The 26,063-nt window shown below is 45.5% G+C and overlaps 1 protein-coding gene across 4 annotated transcripts in view; it reads left to right on the forward strand.

The window, feature by feature from the left end:
- The window catches only part of GPC2 (glypican 2), an 81,868-nt gene that overhangs the window by 51,351 nt on the left and 4,454 nt on the right, over nt 1–26,063 (forward strand). For 3 of the 4 annotated variants that reach the window (XM_077261700.1, XM_077261703.1, XM_077261702.1), the window contains exons 2-9: nt 5,085–5,267; nt 5,403–5,561; nt 8,661–8,974; nt 10,461–10,541; nt 10,880–11,045; nt 21,535–21,665; nt 22,140–22,489; nt 24,025–24,200. In XM_077261700.1, the coding sequence (XP_077117815.1) occupies nt 5,085–5,267; nt 5,403–5,561; nt 8,661–8,974; nt 10,461–10,541; nt 10,880–11,045; nt 21,535–21,665; nt 22,140–22,489; nt 24,025–24,200 (1,560 nt within the window). The remainder of the gene's footprint in view (nt 1–5,084; nt 5,268–5,402; nt 5,562–8,660; nt 8,975–10,460; nt 10,542–10,879; nt 11,046–21,534; nt 21,666–22,139; nt 22,490–24,024; nt 24,201–26,063) is intronic. The other variant, XM_077261701.1, reaches the window with a different exon arrangement.

Consider the following 26,063-nt stretch of genomic DNA (forward strand, 5'->3'; position numbering starts at 1 on the left):
AGGGAGCCTCTGTCCATCCCTATATACTGTATATATACACATCTGTGTCCGCCTCCACAGCTCCCATGTGTCTCCTCTGTATATACCTGCAGTACAGGGAGCCTCCATCCATCCCTACATACTGTATATATACACATCTGTGTCCGCCTCCACAGCACCCATGTGTCTCCTCTGTATATACCTGCAGTACAGGGAGCCTCCATCCATCCCTATATATACAGTATATACACATCTGTGTCCGCCTCCACAGCACCCGTGTGTCTCCTCTGTATATACCTGCAGTACAGGAAGCCTCCATCCATCCCTATATACTGTATATATACACATCTGTGTCCGCCTCCACAGCACCCGCGTGTCTCCTCTGTATATACCTGCAGTACAGGCAGTCTCCGTCCATCCCTATATATACTGTATATATACACATCTGTGTCCGCCTCCACAGCACCCATGTGTCTCCTCTGTATATACCTGCAGCACAGGGAGCCTCCATCCATCCCTATATATACTGTATATATACACATCTGTGTCCGCCTCCACAGCTCCCATGTGTCTCCTCTGTATATACCTGCAGTACAGGGAGCCTCCATCCATCCCTACATACTGTATATATACACATCTGTGTCCGCCTCCACAGCACCCATGTGTCTCCTGTGTATATACCTGCAGTACAGGGAGCCTCCATCCATCCCTATATATACAGTATATACACATCTGTGTCCGCCTCCACAGCACCCATGTGTCTCCTCTGTATATACCTGCAGTACAGGGAGCCTCCATCCATCCCTATATATACAGTATATACACATCTGTGTCCGCCTCCACAGCACCCATGTGTCTCCTCTGTATATACCTGCAGTACAGGGAGCCTCCATCCATCCCTATATACTGTATATATACACATCTGTGTCCGCCTCCACAGCACCCATGTGTCTCCTCTGTATATACCTGCAGCACAGGGAGCCTCCATCCATCCCTATATATACAGTATATACACATCTGTGTCCGCCTCTGTTGTCAGGGGCTCTGGATGGTCTGTGCACTTTTTCTTTCCTTTGCTTTATATCGTTCCAAGGTTTCCATATCTGTACTGTGTCCTCATTTTGCTGCTCACAAGTCTCTCCATCTATCTCTATACTGTCACTGTGTATATATATATATATATATATATATATATATATATATATATATACATATATATAAATACTGCCCCATATACACCTGCTCTCTCCATGTATATCTCTACTCTGTCTTTATATATTTATGTACTGCCCCTATATCCCTATACTGTCCCTGTAAACCTATATATTGCCCCTATATATCTATACCACCCCTCTTTAACTATACTGCCTTATATATTTCTATACTTCCCCTATATACCTCTTTGTAGCCCATGTATCTCTATACCGCTCCGCTACATCTCTGCTGCCCTATATATTTCTACACTGCCCCTATATCTCCATATTGTTCCTATATATCTATATACTGTACCTAAATATATCTAAACTCTACCTCTATATTTGTACTTGACCCCTATACATCCATACTGTGACCATATGTCTCTACACTGCCCCTATACATCCATACTGTGACCATATGTCTCTCCACTGCCCCTATACATCCATACTGTGACCATATGTTTCTCCACTGCCCCTACACATCCATACTGTGACCGTATGTAACTAATACACACACACACTCACTCACACACAAACACACCGCCCCCAAAATAATACATGTACGTGTGTGTGTGTGTGTGTGTGTGTGTGTATAATAATAATAATTATAATTAAGGCAGTGAACTGGTTCATGCAGCTTTACATGAACACCCGAGCCTTACACTATGGCTGGTCCGAGCAACGAAAGCAATTGTTACCATCCACCTCTCGTGTCTCCCCTTTTCCTCATAGTTTGTAAGCTTGCGAGCAGGACCCTCATTCCTCCTGGTATCTGTTTTGAACTGTGATTTCTGTTATGCTGTAATGTCTATTGTCTGTACAAGTCCCCTCTATAAGTTGTAAAGCGCTGCGGAATATGTTGGTGCTATATAAATAAAAATTATTATTATAATTATATGTCTCTACACTGCCCCTATACATCCATACTGTGACCATATGTCTCTACACTGCCCCTATACATCCATACTGTGACTATATGGCTCTCCACTGCCCCTATACATCCATACTGTGACCATATGTCTCTACACTGCCCCTATACATCCATATTGTGACTATATGTCTCTACACTGCCCCTATACATCCATACTGTGACCATGTCTTTACACTGCCCCTATACATCCATACTGTGACCATATGTCCCTACACTGCCCCTATACATCCATACTGTAACCATATGTCTCTACACTGCCCCTATACATCCATACTGTGACTATATGTCTTTACACTGCCCCTATACATCCATACTGTGACTATATGTCTCTACACTGCCCCTATACATCTATACTGTGACCATATGCCTCTACACTGCCCCTATACATCCATACTGTGACCATATGTCCCTACACTGCCTCTATACATCCATACTGTGAACATATGTCCCTACACTGCCCCTATACATCCATACTGTGACCATATGTCTACACTGCCCCTATACATCCATACTGTGACCATATGTCTCTACACTGCCCCTATACATCCATACTGTGACTATATGTCTCTACACTGCCCCTATACATCCATACTGTGACCATATGTCTCTACACTGCCCCTTGTGGTGTGGTGACCCATGTTACAGCCAGGGGGGGCTGTGTGTGCTTCAGGATGCTCTTGGAGGCATAATTATGGTGATGAGACAAAGTCTGGCCGGATTGTAAATGGCCGGTATGTGTCGCAGAGGTGCTCTGCGTTGTAAGCCCAAAATTATATGGTTATGCTGGGACTTATAGTTCCACAAGAGCTTGTTGTGTTTACTTATAAGGGCGGGCTTATAGGGTTAGCTGGTGAGCTGGACGGGACTGGCTAATCACACACACTCCCATCTAGGGGAGTGGTTACAACCATATAATGTGACTGAGGTCTGGTCACAGGGTCAGAGTGTATGGATCTGTTTGGTCCATGTGCAATGTCCTGGGCGGTCGGTGTTGGAAGCTCCTGTGAGTTGAGTCTTCCTGGAAGCACCTGAGAGACCGTGGACCTACAGAGCCTGGGACGGCTTCTGTGCTGGCGAAGCCAGGACTGACATGGAGTCAGTGTGTGGAGCCGGAGCTCCTGGAAGGTAACCCCGGACAAGGGGACTGTAATATATTGCAGAGAAGTTTATCTGCTGCATGAACAGACTGGTGGTCCTGATAAGTTCATGGATATAATGAAATAGACTGTATGTCATGTGGTTTATGATGTTTAATAAACCAGATTAGACTGTTTAAGTGGAGAAATCGTGCCTGAGTGTTTAAATCCCGTGCCAAGCGAGTGTTCCCCAACCCACTCAGGTAGCGTTTCACCACACCCTGTACGTCCATACTGTGACTATATGTCTCCACACGACCCCTATACATCCATACAGTGACCATATGTCTCTACACGACCGCTATACATCCATACTGTGACCACATGTCTCTATAGTGCCCCTATACATCCATACTGTGACTATATGTCTCTACACTGCCCCTATACAGCCATACTGTGACTATGTCTCTACACTGCCCCTATACATCCATACTGTGACCATATGTCTCTACACTGCTCCTATACAGCTATACTGTGACCATATGTCTCTACACTGCCCCTGTACATCATACTGTGACTATGTCTCTACACTACCCCTATACAGCCATACTGTGACTTATGTCTCTACATTGCCCCTATACAGACATACTGTGACCATATGTCTCTACACTGCCCCTGTACATCATACTGTGACTATATGTCTCTACACTGCCCCTATGCAGCCATACTGTGACTATATGTCTCTACACTGCCCTTATACATCCATACTGTGACAATATGTCTCTACACGACCCCTATACATCCATACTGTGACCATATGTAAAGTATATGATAAAGAAAAAATGGTAATAAATAGTGAAAAAGCGACACTAGTGCCGCATACACATGTATCCTGCTCTGAAGATATAATAAAGGGAAGGGAATTATACCACAACTCAATACAATAAATGTTCCAATAGTATTATAAAGTGTAAATCGTGACTCACAGCCAGTAACCTGTCAGTTAATAAGGTAATGATTCACATACTGTGACCATATGTCTCTACACTGCCCCTATACATCCATACTGTGACTATATGGCTCTCCACTGCCTCTATACATCCATACTGTGACCATATGTCTCTACATACCATATTGGTATAATGTACGGCACCCGGACCCCTCTAGTCTCCATTCCCGGAGCGCCTTCAGCTCGTCATTACATTGATTAGGTGGAGGTTCGAATCAGTGGTGAGGCCAGTCCTCCACAGTGTCCCATGGGCCATTTGTCTACACGACAACCCCAGGCCACGTGTTGCTGGAGCTACTGTGAGCAGCCTGCATGGCCTAAACCTGCTCCCATGACTGCAGTGTCTCCAGACTTGTCTCCCATTGAGCACATTGGGGGCGTCATTGATCGGTGATTACACAGGAGCAGCCAGCAGCGGATCTTGATGATTTGTACATTCAGCGGCAGAACCTTCCTCAGACGACCATTAATAACCTCAGCTATAGCAGCCGAGGCAGGAAGTGCCGGGATTTCTGCACGTGGCTCAGACTCCAGACTGAAGAAATTGAGATCTTTTAATAATGTTCTCCATTTTTTCATCATTTGCTGATCAGTAACATCTCCATCTGGTGATTTCCATCATTCCACCACCACTTTTCCCTTCTTGGTGTGGTAATTAACCCATATGTCTATAAGCTGTATCTATGTACCTCCCTGTACTGTGTCTATATATGTTCCTGTATCTTTTGTATAATGCTGATGGAAGCTCTTGAGACGACTTTATATATTAATCTTTTCTCTATCCTCTCAGTTTATCCGTCGTATATAGTCCCCTTATAATGCTCCATTTCTCTACATCGGACCACTGTTTTGTCTATATCACTTCTCTCATATCGCTCTCGGATATTCTGCAGACGTCTCCTGGACAGAGACCCCGGCCGCCATGCTCGGACACAGGCTTGTCCTCTTATTCCTGACTGCTGTCCCTGAAATCCTCAATGCCAGGGCTAATGAAGTGCGAAGTTGTGTGGATGCTGCCCGGGAGCTCAGAGACAGGGGCCTGAGTGACATCCCGGAGGTCCGGACCCCAATATCTGGTAGATCAGCCACTTATATGTCCTGTTATTGCTATATATGCTGTATGGACACAGTATCTGTCCTCATAAGGGTAGACGGGTATGATTTCTGACAATATGTTACACCCGATGATGTATTTTACCTTTGTGCTGTAGGAGAACATCTTCGGATATGTCCTCAGGAGTACACGTGTTGTCCCAGCGAGACCGAGCAGCGGCTGAGTGAGGAGAGTGTCAGGGATCTGGCTCGCATTGTCAACGAGACTGTCGGCTATCCCACCGGAGTGTTAACCAAGGCGAGGAAGAAATTCCAGGGTGAGTGCGGACGTGTGTACGACGTCTCTTACACAACGCTTTACCTATACTGCCATTAGTGTAATACACTGAATATTATACAGGGTTAAACGAAAGCTGAGACCACGTCCCTTATAAATGAGGATATGTAGTAGCTTTACAATTGGCGCTATAGTCCACCCTCCCCCCAGATTGGATCATGTAAACCCCTCCTTTTATTGAGCCATGCTATGAAGCTGGGTATATGGGGCCATTGAGGGATCCTCCATCCAGGCACCCTCGATAGCGCTAGTTATGATATGTAGGCACTACAGTGAGAGTACTATGTATGATGGCTGGCACTGTTATATGGACCTGCTATTGTCGGCACTGTTATGTGGGCACAGACATTGTCAGCACTGTTGTATGGGCACTGATATGGTCGGCACTGTTGTATGGGCACTGATATGGTCGGCACTGTTGTATGGGCACTGATATGGTCGTCACTGTTGTATGGGCTCTGATATGGTCGGCACTGTTGTATGGGCACTGATATGGTCGGCACTGTTGTATGAGCTCTGATATGGTCGGCACTGTTGTATGGGCTCTGATATGGTCGGCACTGTTGTATGGGCACTGATATGGTCGGCACTGTTGTATGGGCTCTGATATGGTCGGCACTGTTGTATGGGCACTGATATGGTCGGCACTGTTGTATGAGCTCTGATATGGTCGGCACTGTTGTATGGGCACTGATATGGTCGTCACTGTTGTATGGGCTCTGATATGGTCGGCACTGTTGTATGGGCACTGATATGGTCGGCACTGTTGTATGAGCTTTGATATGGTCGGCACTGTTGTATGGGCTCTGATATGGTCGGCACTGTTGTATGGGCACTGATATGGTCGGCACTGTTGTATGGGCTCTGATATGGTCGGCACTGTTGTATGAGCTCTGATATGGTCGGCACTGTTGTATGGGCACTGATATGGTCGGCACTGTTGTATGGGCCCTGATATGGTCAGCACTGTTGTATGGGCACTGATATGGTCGGCACTGTTGCATGGGCTCTGATATGATTGGCACTGTTGTATGGGCACTGATATGGACGGCACTGTTGTATGGGCTCTGATATATTCGGCACTGTTGTATGGGCACTGATATGGTCGGCACTGTTGTATGGGCTCTGATATGGTCGGCACTGGTGTATGGGCTCTGATATGATTGGCACTGTTGTATGGGCACTGATATGGACGGCACTGTTGTATGGGCTCTGATATATTCGGCACTGTTGTATGGGCACTGATATGGTCGGCACTGTTGTATGAGCTCTGATATGGTCGGCACTGTTGTATGGGCTCTGATATGGTCGGCACTGTTGTATGGGCTCTGATATGATTGGCACTGTTGTATGGGCACTGATATGGACGGCACTGTTGTATGGGCTCTGATATGGTCGGCACTGTTGTATGGGCACTGATATGGTCGGCACTGTTGTATGAGCTCTGATATGGTCGGCACTGTTGTATGGGCTCTGATATGGTCGGCACTGTTGTATGGGCTCTGATATGATTGGCACTGTCGTATGGGCACTGATATGGACGGCACTGTTGTATGGGCTCTGATATGGTCGGCACTGTTGTATGAGCTCTGATATGGTCGGCACTGTTGTATGGGCTCTGATATGGTCGGCACTGTTGTATGGGCTCTGATATGATTGGCACTGTTGTATGGGAACTGATATGGTCGGCACTGTTGTATGGGCACTGATATGGTCGGCACTGTTGTATGAGCTCTGATATGGTCGGCACTGTTATGTTGGCACTGACATTGTCGGCACTGATATGTGGGCCTTGATATGGTCGGCACTGTTATGTTGGCACTGACATTGTCGGCACTGTTTTGTGGGTGCTGATATGGTCGGCACTGTTATGTTGGCACTGACATTGTTGGCACTGTTATGTGGGTGCTGATATGGTCGGCACTGTTATGTGGGCGCTGATATGGTTGGCACTGTTATGTGGGCGCTGATATGGTCGGCACTGTTATGTGGGCCCTGATATGGTCGGCACTGTTATGTGGGCGCTGATATGGTCGGCACTGTTATCTGGGCTCTGATAAGGTCGGCACTGTTATCTGGGCTCTGATATGGTCGGCACTGTTATCTGGGCTCTGATATGGTCGGCACTGTTATGTAGGATGGTCGGCACTGTTATGTTGGCACTGACATTGTTGGCACTGTTATGTGGGCGCTGATATGGTCGGCACTGTTATGTGGGCGCTGATATGGTCGGCACTGTTATGTGGGCGCTGATATGGTCGGCACTGTTATGTGGGCCCTGATATGGTCGGCACTGTTATGTGGGCGCTGATATGGTCGGCACTGTTATGTGGGCGCTGATATGGTCGGCACTGTTATGTGGGCCCTGATATGGTCGGCACTGTTATGTGGGCGCTGATATGGTCGGCACTGTTATCTGGGCTCTGATATGGTCGGCACTGTTATCTGGGCTCTGATATGGTCGGCACTGTTATCTGGGCTCTGATATGGTCGGCACTGTTATCTGGGCTCTGATATGGTCGGCACTGTTATCTGGGCTCTGATATGGTCGGCACTGTTATCTGGGCTCTGATATGGTCGGCACTGTTATGTAGGCACTGACATTGTCGGCACTGTTTTATGGGTGCTGATATGGTCGGCACTGTATCTGGGCTGTATCTGTGGACCATGTGGCGCTGTTATTTTGGCACTGTTTAGCATAGTATGGCAACATATTTTGGATCCATAGGTGCTGATATTTGTGGATAGCATTACATTGTTGCTCGGGGAATGTTCACTGGGCACAAATCTGAGTTTCAGGCTAAGTCCACACTTGGCACACAAGTTGCAGATTTTCAGTACAACAGTTGTAAGCAGGGAATCAGCAGAATGGATGAAATTTACCCAAACATTTCACACGTCTCATGCCACCGATCACGAGTGGATTTTCCGGATGGAGTTCACTGGGGATGTCACAGTCTCATCAGACCTCACTTGTTGCGGATTTTACTGTGGATCATCTGTGGATCATCATGCTACAAGTGACGATGAAGGCCCTGTTCACTGTCTCCTGCTCATCATTATTTTACCTTTTTTGCAGAGTTTTTCCTCGCACTTCTTGACTCCTCAGAGAACTCTCTCTCCGCCATGTTTGCGCTCTCTTACGGACATCTTTACTCCCAGAATGCCGCTCTCTTCAGCACTCTCTTCTCAGAGCTGCGAGCCTACTATATGGGTGGAGGAGCGAGCCGGCTGGCCGATGCCCTCTCCGAGTTTTGGGCTGCACTTCTGGAGCGTACACTGCGGCTGCTGCTCCCTCATTATGAGCTGAGTGCTGACTACATGGAGTGTGCCGGCCGGAGAGCCGAGGAGCTCAGGCCCTTCGGAGACATCCCACGGAGGCTTCGGATACAGGTTTGATGGAGAAAGTTCTCGTATAATAAATATCGCACAAATGTCCCTTCATGCCAGATTTACCAACGCTTTCCTGCAAAAGTTCAATCCAAAATATATCCAAGGCCAAGGCTACACGGCGACTTCAGCATCGTCTGAATCCTTGTCCTGCACCACCCCAGAACTGGTGCTAATAAACCTCCAGTCTCCAGTTTAACCTTATGACCGCCACTATTAAGTCAAGATTAACCAGGGAGCAGCCCCCTTCCATCTGATTACTTGGTTTTTCCATGACTCAAACAGGGACTGGAGGATCCCTAAGCAGTCAGCCCTGGAGACCTAGAAGAGACCCCAGCGCTGTCTGTACTCCAAGTATTGCCTTCACAACCAGGGTTGTGGAGTCGGTAAGCCAAACCTCCGACTCCTCAATTTCCATGGCACTGACTCTGACTCCGACTCCATCAAAATGGGCTCCAACTCCGACGCCACAGCCCTGACAGGGCTGTGGAGTCAGTAGGTCAAACCTCCGACTCCAACTGCTCAATTTCCATGACACTGACTCTGACTCCACCAAAATGGGCTCCGACTCCACGACTCCGACTCCACAGCCCTGATAGGGCTGTGGAGTCGGTAAGCTAAACCTCCAACTTCAACTCCTTAATTTCCATTACACTGACTCTGACTCCACCCAAATTGGCTCCGACCCTGACTCAACGACTCCTACTCCACAGCCCTGTTCACAACTGACCATGACAGTAAGCCCGCTAGTCTATCTTACAAGTTTAACCCTTCTCTTATGTTGGCGAATGTCAGGTGCAAAGGTTGAACCCTTAAATGCACGATCAATAACGACCACAGCGTCTAAGCAGTCAGACAGTGGGAAGCCCTTGTGTTGTCACATCACCATTCATTCACTTCTATGGGAGGTCTGACATTAGCGAAACATTCGTGCTCTGCTATGTGCAGGATTCCCATAGAAATGAATGGAGAGAGACAACCAAGTAGGATGGGGTCCTGTTCTTAAGATTAGAGCAGGTAGGGCATCCATCAGAGTGTGAGCATGTCGTAAATTTCGGAGTTGGGAATAACACTTTAAAGGGATATTCCCATCTCCAATATCTTATCCCAATATGTAGTAGGTATAATAATAATAATAATAATAGCAAATATCTCCAATTAGAAATGTAGTGTAATTCTTATTATTCACTATGTTGCTTACCCCATGTGCAGGGCGTAGTGGTAGCTTAGGTATCCATGGTTACGACCACTAAGAATTACCTGTCAGTATATCAGTAGTCGTAACCATGGATATCTAAGCTACTGCAATGCCCTGCACATGGGGTAAGCAACATAATGAATCAGAACAATATGACATTACTAATTGGAGGTATTTGCTAATATTATTATTATTACACCTACTGCATATTGTGATCGGATGACTACTCTTTTAAGGCCCAACATGACTCTACCATAGGCAGTTACTATAACTGTCATCCATCTTCTCCAGGTCACGCGAGCACTGGGAGCAGCCAGGACACTGGTCCAAGGACTGGCAACTGCAAGTGACATCATCAGCAGGGCAACCAAGGTACGACAGCGGCTGATTATACCAGACTGCTCCTAGTTCAACCACAAAGGTCAGAAAGCCGAGAGATCAGGGGCTGTTCGTAGGGTCTTCGCCACATTATACGGTCACCACTTAGTTACTGATCTCCCCAGATCTCAGCTTTACGAACCTTCATTCATCACTTTCTAACACTTTCTTTATTCGGCCAGGAGAAGATTAAATGGTTGTGGTTGAGGGTATGGGTCTAACATTTTTGCCGCCCTTTATCATCTGTCCCTCTTTAGCTTTTTGAATAGTTGGGAGTTATGCATTTTATGACACAGATTTTGTCCTGATTCTTCCCTGACTCCTCTCTCTAGACCGTGCCTCCTCCTGATTGTCTCCGAGCCGCCATGCGGATGTGGTATTGCCCGTTATGCAGAGGTCACACCGGCCTGCTGCCATGTCACGGCCTATGTCTAAACGTCATGAAGGGCTGCCTTGCCCACCAGGCAGACATGGATGCCGACTGGAACAGTTTGATTGGTGAGTGTTATTTTTAGATAAAGGAGTTGCCTGAACTGCGCAAGTGTGGGAGGTACAGTCCTGAACGAAAGCGTTGACAGTTGACACCCTTGAAATTGTTCCAGAAAATGATGTATTTCTCACAGAAAATTATTGCAATTACATGTTTTGTTACACACATGTTTTGTCATGATCGGTTCCAGGGTTTAATCCTGTCTGCCCTTTTTCCGGGCGGATCATGTCAAGGGTTAACTTTGCTCTGCCTTATTCTGGGTTCAAGTTTGCTATTTAGCTCCTATGCATCCTGCTGGCGGTGTCCACTATAGTTCTGCCTTCGGCGTGTGAACCTGACTCTGGTAGCCTTCAGCTCAAAAATATCTCCAGAATCCGTCCTTTCCTCAACCGTCAATCTACTAAAATGCTTGTGCATGCCCTCATCATCTCCCGCCTCGACTACTGCAACATCCTTTTCTGTGGCCTACCTGCTAACACCCTTGCATCTCCCCAGTCCATCCTTAACTCTGCTGCCCGACTAATTCATCTCTCTCCTCGCAACTCCTCCGCTTCCCCCCTCTGCAAATCTCTTCACTGGCTCCCATTCCCTCAGCGTATCCAGTTCAAATTACTAATAATAACCTATATCCAAAAAGTATTGTTTCTCCTTGTGGAGATCGACATGCTAAGCATGCCAAGATGAGGAGACTTAAAGCCGCAATGCTCCTTTGGGTAATATGCTAATTATGCAAATTGTCTCTTCAGAGAGGAAAATAGCTAGAACTCTAGTGCCACCTATTGGAAGGTAGCAATCCTACAAGTCAATGTTGACCCTTTAACAAGCCTTGTCACATGGTTTTGCTATTATCCTAAGTCATGTGACAAGGCTCGTTAAAGGGTCAACATTGACTTGTAGGATTGCTACCTTCCAATAGGTGGCACTAAGGTTCTAGCTCTCTTCCTCTCTGAAGAGAAAATTTGCATAATTAGCATAATACTAACCTACAAAGCCATCCATAACCTGTCTCCTCCATATATCTCTGAACTAATCTCCCGATATCTTCCCTCACGTAATCTCCGGTCCTCCCAAGACCTCCTTCTCTCCTCCACACTTATTCGCTCCTCATCCAGCCGCCTCCAAGACTTCTCTCGAATATCCCCCATCCTCTGGAATTCTTTGCCCCAACTCGTCCGACTATCAACCACATTCGGATCCTTAAGATGTAACCTAAAAACCCACCTCTTCAGGAAAGCCTACAGCCTGCACTGACCCTTCTGCCTCCTCACCACTACTGAAGCTACCGCCTCACCAACACTGCAGCTCCTGCAACCCTCAACCTATTGTCTCCTTCCCCACCATCCTGTAGAATGTAAGCCCGCAAAGGCAGGGCATGGAATCAATGGTGCTATATAAATAAATAATAATAATAATTTGTCCTGCTGTGATCCCTGACTTGCCCCGTGTCTGTTGTTTCCCTCTATCTGCCCTTTTCCCAGCGTTACCCGGTCTGTCAGTTTGATTCTCTGGTTTCTGACTTGGCATGTTTCGGACTCGCTTCTGCCTTCTGACTTTGTCTTATCCGCTTCCGACCGTTGCTGAACCTCCTGGCTTGTTCCTGACCACGGGTATTGCTGATCCCTTTTGTACTTCTGTCTCTGATTGTCTTTCGACTCGGCTTGTCTGACCACTCTCTCGCCACTTGGTGGCGCCTGTGCTGCTGCTCTGTGGTGCTTCTCTGTGTACACAGTCTCACTTCCCTCTCAAGCTGCCTCTGGTGGAGGTTGCGCTATTCTGCACTGCAGCAGCATAACATGTTTATTTCCATTGTGTGTATTGGAACAACACAAAAAAAGGGGAAAAAAGGCAAATCGGATCTAATTTTATGCATAACCCCAAAAATGGGCTGGACAAAATTGTTGGCACCCTCAACTTAATATTTGGTTGCACAGCCTTTGGAATCAATAACTGCAATCAGTCTCTTTCTATCACCATCAACAAGCTTCTTACTCCTCTCAACTGAAATTTTGGACCACTCTTCATTTGCAAACTACTCCAGGTCTCTCGTATTTGAAGGCACCTTCTCCCAACAGCAATTTTAAGATCTCTCCAGAGGTGTTCAATGGGATTTAGATACGGAATCATTGCTGCCAGTGCTTTGTTTCCATCTATTTCTGGGTGCTTCTTAAAGTATGCTTGGGGTCATTGTCTTGCTGGAAGACCCATGACCTAGGATGCAAACCTAGCTTTCTGACACTCACATTGCGACCCAAAATCCTTTGGAAATTTTTAGATTTCATGATGCTTTGAACACAATCAAGACACCTAGTGCCGGAGGCAAAACAACCCCAAAACAGCTTTGAACCACCACCATATTTGACTGTGGGCACAGTGTTCTTTTCTTTGTAGGTGTCATGTCGGACACTGTCCAGACCAGGTCGTCTGACAGACAGCGGTAATTCCGCGTTTGACCACTGTTTGCTCATTGGCGTCGGCTAGTTTTCGTCTGGCTGCTCCGGGGTTAATTTATCTTATCCTCGGATTGGAAGCTGGGCCATGCCCATTTCCTTTAAATGGTTCTCCTGATCTTTGGGCGTCGCCGATTATAGCTTCTGTCTTATCCGTAGTTATCTCGGTCCGGAGTGGAGAGCTGGTTGTTGGAGAATCGTTGCTGGTGGTGTATTTTCCTTTGTCTTATTTACTCCTTCCTATATTTGTATTTATTTTGCCCTGCACCTTTATAGTGTCTTCCTGATTGACTGTGGCGTGGTGTATATTTTCCTTTATCCTTGTTTGTTATAATTGTGGGTATTGGTCTATTGCATTCACAGGGTGGTGGGCGGTGGTGTTCAGTCTAGGGCTGAATCAGGAGTCAGGGTGAGGGTGGAGGCCTGAACATGCACACCTTCAGTGTAAACTTCAGGTAGAGGGTCAGACAGGGTTTCCCTAGTCTGAGGGAAATTGCAGTGGCCCGGGTTATTAGCTCTCGCCCTCCTTGTATCCCCGTGACAGTAGGTCTCATATTGTTTTGGCAAACATTAGAATTATGTTCTTTACCCAAAAGCTCTATCTTGGTCTCATTGTCCACAAGATGCGTTCCCAGAAGGGTTTTGGCATACTCATGTACATTTTGGCTAACTGCAGTCTAGCATTTTTATGTTTCTGTGTCAGCAGTGCGGTCCTCCTAAGTCTCCTGCCATAAGGTTTAATTTAACACAAATTTTTACGGATGATTTGCACTGACATTGATGCACTCTAAGCCTGCAGGACTGCTTGAATTTCTTTGGAACTTGATTGGGGCTGCTGTTGTGAATTCTGCTCTTGGGCTCCCTCCGGTGGTTGTTTGTGATAGTGCAGTTGTCTCTGGGTTGTAATCCAGGGCAGGTGTTTCTGCTGATTGCAGCTCTATTCGGTATTTAGGTGTGCTGGATTCATTAGTCAGTGCCAGTTGTCCATTGTTCTTGGAGGGTTTACATCCCTGTCTGGTTCTTCCTGCTCTGCTGCCAATTCAGCCAAGATAAGTGTCTGGTTTATTTTCCTGCAGCACACATTCAGTGTGCTTTTCAGTTCAGAACAATTCATTGTTTTGTCTTGTCCAGCTTAGACTTGTTTGGATTTTTTCAGTCATGCTGGATTCTCTGGAGATGCAGATATACATTCTATGTCTTTAGTTAGATGTGGAATTTTTGTATTTTCTGCTGTGGATATTTTCAGAGTTTTAATACTGACCACTTAGTACTTTGTCCTATCCTTTACTATTTAGCTAGAAGTGCCTCTTTTGCTAAATCCTGTTTTCAGCCTGTGTGTGTCTTTACTCTTATATTCACCGTCAATATTTGTGGGGGCTGCCTATCCTTTGGGGTTTCTGCTCTGAGGCAAGATAAAATTCCCATTTCCATCTATAGGGTTATTTAGTCCTCCGGCTGTGTCGAGGTGTCTAGGATGTGTTAGGTACACCCCACGGCTACTTTTAGTTGCGGTGTCAGTTTAGGGTTGCGGTCTGTACAGGTACCACCTTCTCCAGAGAAGGTCTCATGCGGCTCCAAGGCCACCGGATCATAACAGGCTGCTTATCCACCATCTGGACTATCCTGTATTTCAACCTTTCATCAATTTTTCTATGCTGTCCACGTCCAACGAGATTAGCTATAGTGCCATGGGTTGTAAACTTCTTGATTATGTTGCACACCATGGACAAAGGAACAACAATATCTCTAGAGCTGGACTTGTATTCTTGAGGTTGTTGATATTTTTCAACAATTTTGGTTCCCAAGTCCTCAGACAGTTCTCTTCTCCTCTTTCTGTTCTCCGTGCTTAGTGTGGCACAACAGTCACACAATGCAAAGATTGAGTCAACTTCTCCCCTGTTAATCTGGTTTCATGTGTGACTTTCATATTGCCCACACCTGTTACTTGCCACAGGTGAGTATGAATGAGCATCACATGCTTGAAACAAAGTTGTTTGTCCACATTTTTGTAAAGATTCCAACATTTTTTTTTTTTGTATGAAATTATGTCCAGTTTGCCTTTTTTTTTAGTTTTATTGTATTGTTCCAATACACAGAAAGGAAATAACTGTATAACTAAACGTGTAATTGCAATAATTTTCTGGGAGAAACACTTCATTTTCTGGAACAATTTCAAGGGTGCCTACACTTTCGGCCATAACTGTAAGTATAACCAATTTTTAATTTTACTTGGAGAACTCTTTGTGTAAGAAGGGGACAACCACCTAAAGAAATTTATTGTAAAACTGTGTAATCCATGTAGGTAGTATTAGTCATAACGGCATGGCATATAGGGGCATGAAGCAAGCTCTGTAAAGAAAAAATTGGGTTATATCAGGGGCCTTTCCCCCTTGGGCTTTCTTCCCTATCTTCAGCCCCTTTTGGCTGCAATTTTTTACTTCTTTTGCCTCTCTTTGCAGGTATTGTCAATCTTTTGGCTCTTTTTTGCACCTTTTCGTGGATCAATAATGGTTCCAATGGCCCCTCTGAGTCCCCTTTATCTTCCTTTGAATGGTGAGGCCTTTTTCTGGCCTCTGGGCCTCTGCCGCCAGGGGTGTCTCGTGGCTGGAAGGCCTCAGTAATCGAAGCCACCATTTTTTCATTCAGCTAGGCCGCAAGTTTCTCCTGCGCTCAGCTCACCCTGGCACTTCTCCCTGCTTCCCTCCCAACTTATGGGTGGAGGGATCAGAAAGCAGGCTATATCCTCCCCCAGTAAGGGCTGTCATGGGCCCCAAGCTGGTACATCATTCTGGGGTTTTCTTGCCTACCCTGGCTACCTTCCCTTCTATAACTCATAGGTTCCATCCAGACACCAAGACACAAGATGTAGCCACCTCTCCACCATCGCCGCCACTTGAGGGACACAGACCTTTGCTTTCCGGATCCTGTACTTTCTAGTACCAGTAGGCACTTATTTATATTGTTTTTTTTCAAGCACCTATGTTTTTCCTGGGAAGACCCCATAGACAGCGGTCACCACAATGGTTACACATTCTTTTGTTCGCACAGTGACAAACATTGAGCACGCTAACCGCATTGGTAAATCTGTCCTAGTGCCTAAACCTCCCACCCAAGACCCCCTCAATACCCAAATCTCCCTGAATGGTTGTGGTCTGTGGAGCACTTCCCAGCCAAGCTCACCTGTGAGCATTTATGGAGTAGAGCATGTGGTTTTTATCTCACCTCCTCACATCTTCTCCTTGACATCTTTAGGGAGGCAAGCACTTTGGAGAGAAGCGCCCTCATGACATCAACAAGGATGTCACACCGTATGAGAGTTTATCTGCCCCTCAAACCACACATATTCTCAGCCTCCTGTGAGCTCAACTCTTCCTTTTACAGAGACAAAAAGTACTCTTCCTGTCTCTACATCTACCAGCAGCCCTCATTTGGGCTTAAACCTTTCTGAAAAGACTGCCCTATGACTTTGCACTACCTTAAGGAGATCTTGTCCCTCTTACATCACCCTTTCAGGTGAAGAGAGGTCTTCTATTCCTCAAAGAGATTTGAATGGTTAAAAAAAAGCTCTGCTTGGGTGAGGCAAATGGTATATCTCAGCTACAAGACAATCCAGACAGCCTTCAAAACCCTGCTCAGGAACAGTTTTATTCTTTCGGCTCCTCTCAAGCTTCGACCTTTTGCTCTCGCATTCTTCGGAGCCATTAACTACAGACGTGGAACGTTTTCCAGTGATGTTATTTCAACCTTTTCACAGTTCCAAAGGAAGACAGCTTAGAAGACCATCCTGGAATAGAAAAGGCTCAGCTAATTGGCACGGGTATGAAGATGTTGAATGGACTCCCTCTGGTCTGTTGTTACATCACGGGTAATAGGAGAATTTATCTTTCCAGTAGACTTACATGTATCTTCACATACCCATCTCTGAGTTTCACCAGCGTTTTCTTCACTTTGGAGTTGGTTCTTTTTATTTCTAGTTTATCGCACTGTACTTCAGACTTTCAACAGCCCTCATGTTCTTCACCCTGACTGCGCTACTCCATGCCAGAGAAGTGGCATCTTTTGGACGATATTTTGGTGAAAGCTTGGTCCAATGAGCAGAATCTGTAAAGTGTCCAAAGTTTCAGGGATTCTTTGTTTTTTTTGGTTAAGCAATCAACCATCAGGAATGCTGGATTCACGTCATCCCAGCTCATAGAATTTTTGAACATGGCTTTCAACACCTGAGTGTTTTTTTTAGCCACCAGAGAAGGTTTTCCCTATTAATCTCCCTCCTTGTGGATGGTGTTCTTCATGCTGCATCTGAAACATATTAGTGGACTCCTTAATCATCGTATCCACTTTTCTGCTCCATGCAGCACAGGCCTTCTTGGTGGTTGTTGACCTCCCCTCTGTTTTTGGCAGATCAATCTTTATAATTTAATGGTAGGTGACAACCAACATGAGTCTCACAGACTGAGGAGGAGTGTTCGACCATCACCGCCAGCAGCCTAACTGTGCTAATCCAGTCCACACTTACTCATGCTTGGAAGTTAAGCAAGGATGAGCTTGGTTCTGCCTTGGATTGAACATGAGCCTGGAGAAATCCAGGCGGTGTCTAGTTCTCTTATCCTGGTCGTGTGTCTCTTGACGGAAGCCCACCCCCAGATCAACCTACTAGAAATGAGACACATCTTATGTCTCTTTCTCTCAGTGGTCCTCCCTCATGCATGCTTCATGTACAGACCAACAACTCAAATGAGTTACCTGCCTGAACTGTCAGGAGGTCACCAGACCCCTACATCGGGGGAAGGGAACCACCAAGACTCTTCTATGCAAAGTGCTCCATGTCCCATCTGAGAAAAGAGCCAGGGGAGTGATTATCCTCCCATATATCTTCAGTCAATAATGTCCTTTTGGGGCTTCACTGAGGTGAACCTCTTCACGTCCCACCTTCATCACTAGGTCTTTCCTACATTGCTAGGAGGTCCTAAGGGCCTGGCACTAGACCAAGGATGTCAAATTCAAATACAAATGGACCAAAATTAAAAACTTGCAAGGAAGGAAAGGTACGGCTGGATAGGGCGCTCAGACCAAGACAGACACTTGTTTTAGATCGAAAAGAAACTTCTTTACTTGGTCACTATCTTCTCAGAAAACTTTGGACAAACTCGCTGGCCAACCTTGATATTTATTAAAAAAAAGTCTACAATTCAGAAAGTTTTTCCTTATCATTAAATATAAGATTAATCTTTTCATATGGAAACAAAATTAAAGGCATTGTCCTACAAACAAAGCACATATTAATCTATAGATCTTAGAATAAGATAAACACCTAATCACGAAAAGGGCATACTGGAATAATATGTTATATAAAAGCATATGGCACAATGGCCTAATTTAAATATGTAATAACAAATTACAAAAAAACTTGAATAATTCTGAAAATAAAGTATGATGCCAATAAAAGTGCCTGTCAAACACTGTAAGGTACCCCCACAGTGAATTCCTCCACAGTACCATGGACACGCACGGTATTATAACCCAACTATACACCCCTTCCCCCCCAGAAAAGTATGGTGACACCATCACAGTATGATTACACAACTGTGATCCCTCCACAGCCCTCCATATAGTACAATGCACCCCAGATAGCCTTCCATACAGCATATTGATCCTACATAGTCCTCCATACAGTATAATGGGCCCTGCATTGCCTTCCATACAGTATAATAGCCTCACATAGTGCTCCATACAGTATGACCCTACATAGTCCTCCACACAGTATAACAGCCCCACATAGTTCTTCATAAAGTATAATGACCCTACATAAAAAAAATCAATACTCACCTCTCCCTGGTCCCTCGCTGCTCCGGTCTCAACAGCGAGCGCTCTGATCCTTTGTACTGCTTGGCACAGTGGGCACATTGTAGCGACATCACTCCCGCAGCGCTGAGACGTCAGACGCAGAAGGAGAATGATGGCTGAGAGAGTGTCAGCCGATGGCTCCCTCTTTCATTGTTGCTTTTAACTGTATCGGCATCCAAAATGCTGATACAGTTGAAAGTGTGATGCCTGATCTGTGGTGGGGGGGCACCCGGCGTTGCAGGCCAAATACACTCACCCTGAGGGCCAGATTTGGCCCCCAGGTCATAGTTTGACTTGTCGCACTAAACACTGTGGTCACTCCATGGACAGAGTTTTCTCTGCCCTATTTTTTCCCTCCTTTTCTGCTGCTTCCCCATGTTCTCAAGTGGGTGAAGGCAAGCTCTGATATCTCTGGATTGGTGTTGCGTTGCGTGGTATTCCGGCTTTATCATTAGTTGTAGATGCTCCTTAGCCTCTCCCTTCTTACCCTTACCTTCTTCTCAAGGACCCATATTCTCTCCCACGTCACTTCAAACCACTGCATTTGTTGATGAGGTTCTGAAATCTGTTGGGTTCCTCTGACTTGGTTATCCAGGTCATTCTGAAGGCTCATAAAGTACAGTTTGCCAGAGGTCATCGCCATACTTACTGGTCCTTCTTTGTTGTGAACACAGGGACTTCCATCCAAAGCTTCTTTCTATTCCTAGGATTCTTCATCCTTGACTCCAGTCTTCTTCTTGGAAAGATTTATTTCTGCCCTATCCATTCTTTTCTATCATATGCTGGCTTTTTCACAAAAAGGTACAAGACCTTTCTTCAGGAAGTATGTAATTACTCCATTCCTTCCGGCATCCAGGGGAACTTTGGGACCTTTTCCTTGTTCTGTCTGTTCTCCAAGAGTTTCCTTTGAGCCTCTCCACAGCATCTCACCAAAGCTCTTTTCGTGGACTGTGGCATTTCTGGTAGACATTAACCTCCATAAGTTTGGTGTCTATGCTTGCTGCTTTTTCCTGCATTGCTTCCTTCCTTGTTGTCCTTACGATAAGGCAACCTCTTACTTCCACGTCAATGAGGACATCACCTTCCTCTTCTTTGGCCAGCTACAGCTAATCTCTCCTCTGCAAACATTCCCTCCACTGTCTATATCTGGAAAGGGCCATTGTGGTCTTTCCCTTAATTGGAAGCATTTTTTTTTTGGTTCCGATTATCTTGGTGATCCCTGATAGGCCATGTAAAGGCCATTTCCATACGCATCACATCTGTTATGTGGAACCCAATAAGATCAAGGGCTAACTACTGTCCTTTTGGGTCACTGTTCATTCCACTAGGGCGGTCCGGGCCTCCTGGGCAATCAGGCATCAGGCCTTTATGGCTGTTCCTGGGCCCCCATCCACAACTTCCTCAGGTTCCACGTATGCTGCTAATGGCTTTCACAGATTCCAGTTTAGGATGTAAGGTACCACATGCGACCGGTGGCTAAATGGTCCATATGATCACTTGTGTTTTCTCACCTATTAGGACTGCTTTTGGATGTCCAACAGTCCTGTGTCCATCACTGCTATTGCAGAAAAAATTGGATTTTTGTAAAAGTTGGAGGGTAGAGCCCACCACTCCAGAATATTCTCCATTACCTAGAAACAAAAACGATAAAGTGAACGGAGCCTCGCCCGGTTGTTGAGATATGTTGGATCTTATATTGTCTGCTTTAGATATTTAATTTACAAAATATCTGTCCCCAGGGAGCAGCGGGGTTATAAAATACTCTTGTGGTAACACACACAGTATTTATTACGGCTTCTAGCTATCCTCTAATTGCTTTCCTCACTTAGTGCATCGATTTATTTATTTTCCGGCCCGGATCCAACTTTCCATCAAGAGGTAACGACATAAAAATACAATCTGACTTCTTCTGATTTTTATACTTTTTAGTGTAGGATGTGAATGATTTCTTTATGATATATTTACTTCCACCTGGGGACCTATGTGAATGTATATGTAGTGTAGTGACAAGTGTATTAATATGGTTACCGATCGCCATCTTCTCCGGTATACAGTGCCGCTCCGGTCTTCCGATTCCGATCAGCTGGATCACACTGCGCTCCAAGTGTGACCAAGAAGTCTCTATTTACAAGGTTGTTTATTTATGTGAATCTTGATTCTTATTATACAGCATATTCTTGTGTCGCTGCCATGTGTCTCCTTGTAGATGGGCTGCAGGAAGTGGCCGAGCGTCTCACCGGACCGTTCAACGTGGAACTCGCCACCGAGTCTATCTCAGTGAAGATTTCGGAGGCAATAATGACCCTGCAGGAAGAGAGCGTCCAGCTCACGGCTCAGGTACTTCCCTCCCTAGTGATATGGAAGAACAGCCCTCAAAACGAAAATTTCAGCGCTGGTGCCGGGGGGAGGGCAGCTCTAATATCACATTGTCCCCGACCCAGGAGACCTTCTAGGTCCTTACTATCTGTGTAATTCTGGATTCACACTTCTGAGTATGGACACAGACCGGCCACGGCTCTCTTGGCCTGCACTTGTCAGCCTCATATATCCCTTATGAGGTCGTTGAGTTTAGGGTCGGGTTGCTTTGTGCACCCTCGGTGTGGCCAAGAAACTCAATGCACTTTTCGGGTCTCTGATTTTGCATGTTTCCACCTCCCTTACTGGTGATTGACATCCATGGCGTGCCTTAGCTTTCTCTTCAGTCAGTGCTCACTGCAGATAAGGCAGAGCTGTGGGGCACGAGTGAGGGTCCGTATCAGAGCCTCGGCCTCCTACGTCCTCAGTACAAATAATCACAGTGTCATTGTGCAGATCTTCCAGTCATGTGGCACCCCGCGTCCATCCCGAACCAAACGCTCCCCTCAGCAAGAGCCAAGGAGGACGTTTCATGTGTACAGCAACGAGGAGAAGCCCACCTCAGCAGCCGGCACCAACATCGACAGACTGGTGAGGAAAGAAGGGACTCCTATAGCCGCCCATTATCTGCCCATTGTGCTCCTTTATGTGGCATTTTCTTCTGCCCAGGTGTCAGACGTGGTCTCCAAACTTCGACAACTGCGCGGCCTCTGGAAACTCCTCCCTCTGTCTCTGTGCTCGGATCACCGGGTGTCGGCTGGGCTCAGTAACCAGGACCGGTGTTGGAACGGACAGACCCGAGGAAGGTGAGCAATGGCCAACATGACCCGGTGGTTGTCAGACTGATGTGTGCCCATTATTACTCCTTTAGAAACACATTGTACAGAAGCGGAAAATTGTAGAGGGGCTGAACCAAATTTGTATATATTTTTTCAAGTATTTTGAAATCATTATATATATATATATATATATATATATATATATATATATATATATATATATACACTCACCGGCCACTTTATTAGGTACACCATGCTAGTAACGGGTTGGACCCCCTTTTGCCATCAGAACTGCCTCAATTCTTCGTGGCATAGATTCAACAAGGTGCTGGAAGCATTCCTCAGAGATTTTGGTCCATATTGACATGATGGCATCACACAGTTGCCGCAGATTTGTCGGCTGCACATCCCAAAGATGCTCCATACAAGGCAGGATGGATCCATGCTTTCATGTTGTTTACGCCAAATTCTGACCCTACCATCCGAATGTCGCAGCAGAAATCGAGACTCATCAGACCAAGCAACGTTTTTCCAATCTTCTACTGTCCAATTTCGATGAGCTTGTACAAATTGTAGCCTCAGTTTCCTGTTCTTAGCTGAAAGGAGTGGTACCCGGTGTGGTCTTCTGCTGCTGTAGCCCATCTGCCTCAAAGTTCGACGCACTGTGCGTTCAGAGATGCTCTTAGGCCTACCTTGGTTGTAACGGGTGGCGATTTGAGTCACTGTTGCCTTTCTATCAGCTCGAACCAGTCTGCCCATTCTCCTCTGACCTCTGGCATCAACAAGGCATTTCCACCCACATAACTGCCGCTCACTGGATTTTTTTTCTTTTTCGGACCATTCTCTGTAAACCCTAGAGATGGTTGTGCGTGAAAATCCCAGTAGATCAGCAGTTTCTGAAATACTCAGACCAGCCCTTCTGGCACCAACAACCATGCCACGTTCAAAGGCACTCAAATCACCTTTCTTCCCCATACTGATGCTCGGTTTGAACTGCAGGAGATTGTCTTGACCATGTCTACATGCCTAAATGCACTGAGTTGCCACCATGTGATTGGCTGATTAGAAATTAAGTGTTAACAAGAAGTTGGACAGGTGTACCTAATAAAGTGGCCAGTGAGTGTATATATATATATATATATATATATATATATATATATATATATATATATATTTATTTAAGGTCATGGCATAGGCTCCCCCTAGACTGCCAAAATGTTATAATTTGAGGTGGTTACCCCGGAGCTGTTATCTCTTCTTTACCCCTGCAGATCCTGAGCTGATGCTTCAGTGGCTGCAGCCATACAACTGGCATCACCGCTCAGTGATGGGAGCCATGGTGCCAGTGGTGCCACATGTGGCCGCTGCAGCCACGGCCACCAGAAACACCAGCTGGGCCACCGTAGTACAAGCACTGGATCAAAATTTTGCAGCTTTTTAGAAGAAAGTTGTATGACCCCTTTAGCTCTATAGCTGGGGGAAATCTACTGTATCAAAAAGTTAAATGCTTAACATTTTCTTAAACTTTTGCTGACATTTCTCTCTGTATTGTGATTCCCCAGGTATCTCCCACAGGTAACAGGTGATGGCGTTGTCAATCAGATCAATAACCCGGAGGTGGAGCTACCAATGTCGCCTCCAGATCCTAGAACCCGTCAGCTGGGGCTACAGCTCCGCGTGGTGAGGAGCAAACTGCGAGCAGCGTATAGCGGGAAGGACAGTGAGACGCAGGAGCCCTGTAAGTGTTACCTCCTGTATGAGTACAGATAAGCATTCTATGTCACGTACTATACTGCATAGAGTACACTGATATAAACTGTTATATACCCGAATATGCTGCATGTGGTACACACGTGGTCAAAATTGTTGGTCCCCCTCGTTTACTGACAGAAAAACCGTCAATGATCACAGAAATAACTTGAATCTGACAAAAGTAATAATAAATAAAGGATCTATGAAAATGAACAAATGAAAGTCAGACAATGCTTTTCAACCATGCTTCCGAAGAATTAAAAAAAAAAATAAAACTCATGAAATCGGCCTTGACAGAAATGATGGGACCCCTGAAAATAATGTGACAAAAGGGACATAGTAAATCGCGGTGTGTCCACTAACCAGCATCACAGGTGTCTACAATCTTGGACTCAGTGAGTGGCCTGTATATAGGGTTACAGATACTCACTGTGCTGTTTGGTGACATGGTGTGTATCACAATCAACATGGACCAGAGGAAGCGAAGGAAAGAGCTGTCTCGGGAGATTAAAAAAAAAAAGTAAAAAATATGTTAAAGGTAAAGTTATGAGGCCATCTCCAAGCAGCTTGATGTTCCTGTGACTACAGCTGCACATATTATTCAGAAATGTAAGATCCATGGGACTGTAGCCGACCTCCCTGGACGTGGCCACAGGAGGAAAATTGATGACAAATCAAAGAGATGGATAATACGAATGGCAACTAAAGAGGCCAGAAAAACTTCTAAACAGATTAAACATGAACTTCAAGCTCAAGAAATATCCGTGTCAGATCGCACCATCCGTCGTTGTATGAGCCAAGGTGGATTTCATGGGAGATGATCAAAGAGGACACCATTGTTGAAAAAAATCGTAAAAAAGCCAGACTGGAATTTGCCAAACTACATGTTGACAAGCCACAAAGCTTCTGGGAGAATGTCCTATGGACAGATGAGACAAAAATTGAACTTTTTGGCAAGGCACATCAGCTCTATGATCACAGACGGAAAAATGTAGCACATCAAGAAAAGAACACTATCCCTACTGTGAAACATGGAGGAGGCTCTGTTATGTTCAGGGGCTGCCTTGCTGCATCTGGCACAATGTGTCTAAAATCTGTGCAGCGTACAATGAAATCTCAAGATTATCAAGGGATTCTAGAGAGAAATGTGCTGCCCAGTGTCAGAAAGCTTGGTCTCAGTCGCAGGTCATGGGTCTTGCAACAGGATATTGACCCAAAGCACACAGCTAAAAGCACCCAAGAATGGCTAAGAGGAAAACATTGGACTATTCTGAAGTCGCCTTCTATGAGCCCCGACCTGAATCCTATTGAGGATCTTTGGAAAGAACTGAACCATGCCGTCTAGAAAAGGCGACCTCCAAACACGAGACAACTGGAGCATTTTGCTCTTGAGGAGCGGGGGCCAAAATACCTGTCGAGAGGTGCAGAAATCTCACTGACAGTTACAGGAATCGTCTGATTGCCTCAAAAGGTTGTGCAACAAAATATTAAGACACCTGTGATGCTAGTTAGTGCACACACCGCGATTTAACATGTCCCTTTTGTCACATTATTTTCAGGGGTCCCATCATTTCTGTCCAGGCCTAGTTCATGAGATTTATTTATTTTTTTAATTATGTGGAAGCATGGCGGAAAAGCAATATCCGATTTTCATTTGTTAATTTTCATAGATCTTTTATTTATTATTACTTTTGTCAGATTTAAGTTATTTCTGTGACCATTGTGGGTTTTTCTGTCATTAAACGAGGGGGACCAACAATTTTGACCACGTGTGTATACTGATATATACTGTAATATATTGTATATAGTATACTTATATATACCATACTATACCATATATGGTACACTG

This window comes from Ranitomeya variabilis, chromosome 5 (genome assembly GCF_051348905.1).
Source record: "Ranitomeya variabilis isolate aRanVar5 chromosome 5, aRanVar5.hap1, whole genome shotgun sequence".
Lineage (NCBI taxonomy): Eukaryota > Metazoa > Chordata > Amphibia > Anura > Dendrobatidae > Ranitomeya > Ranitomeya variabilis.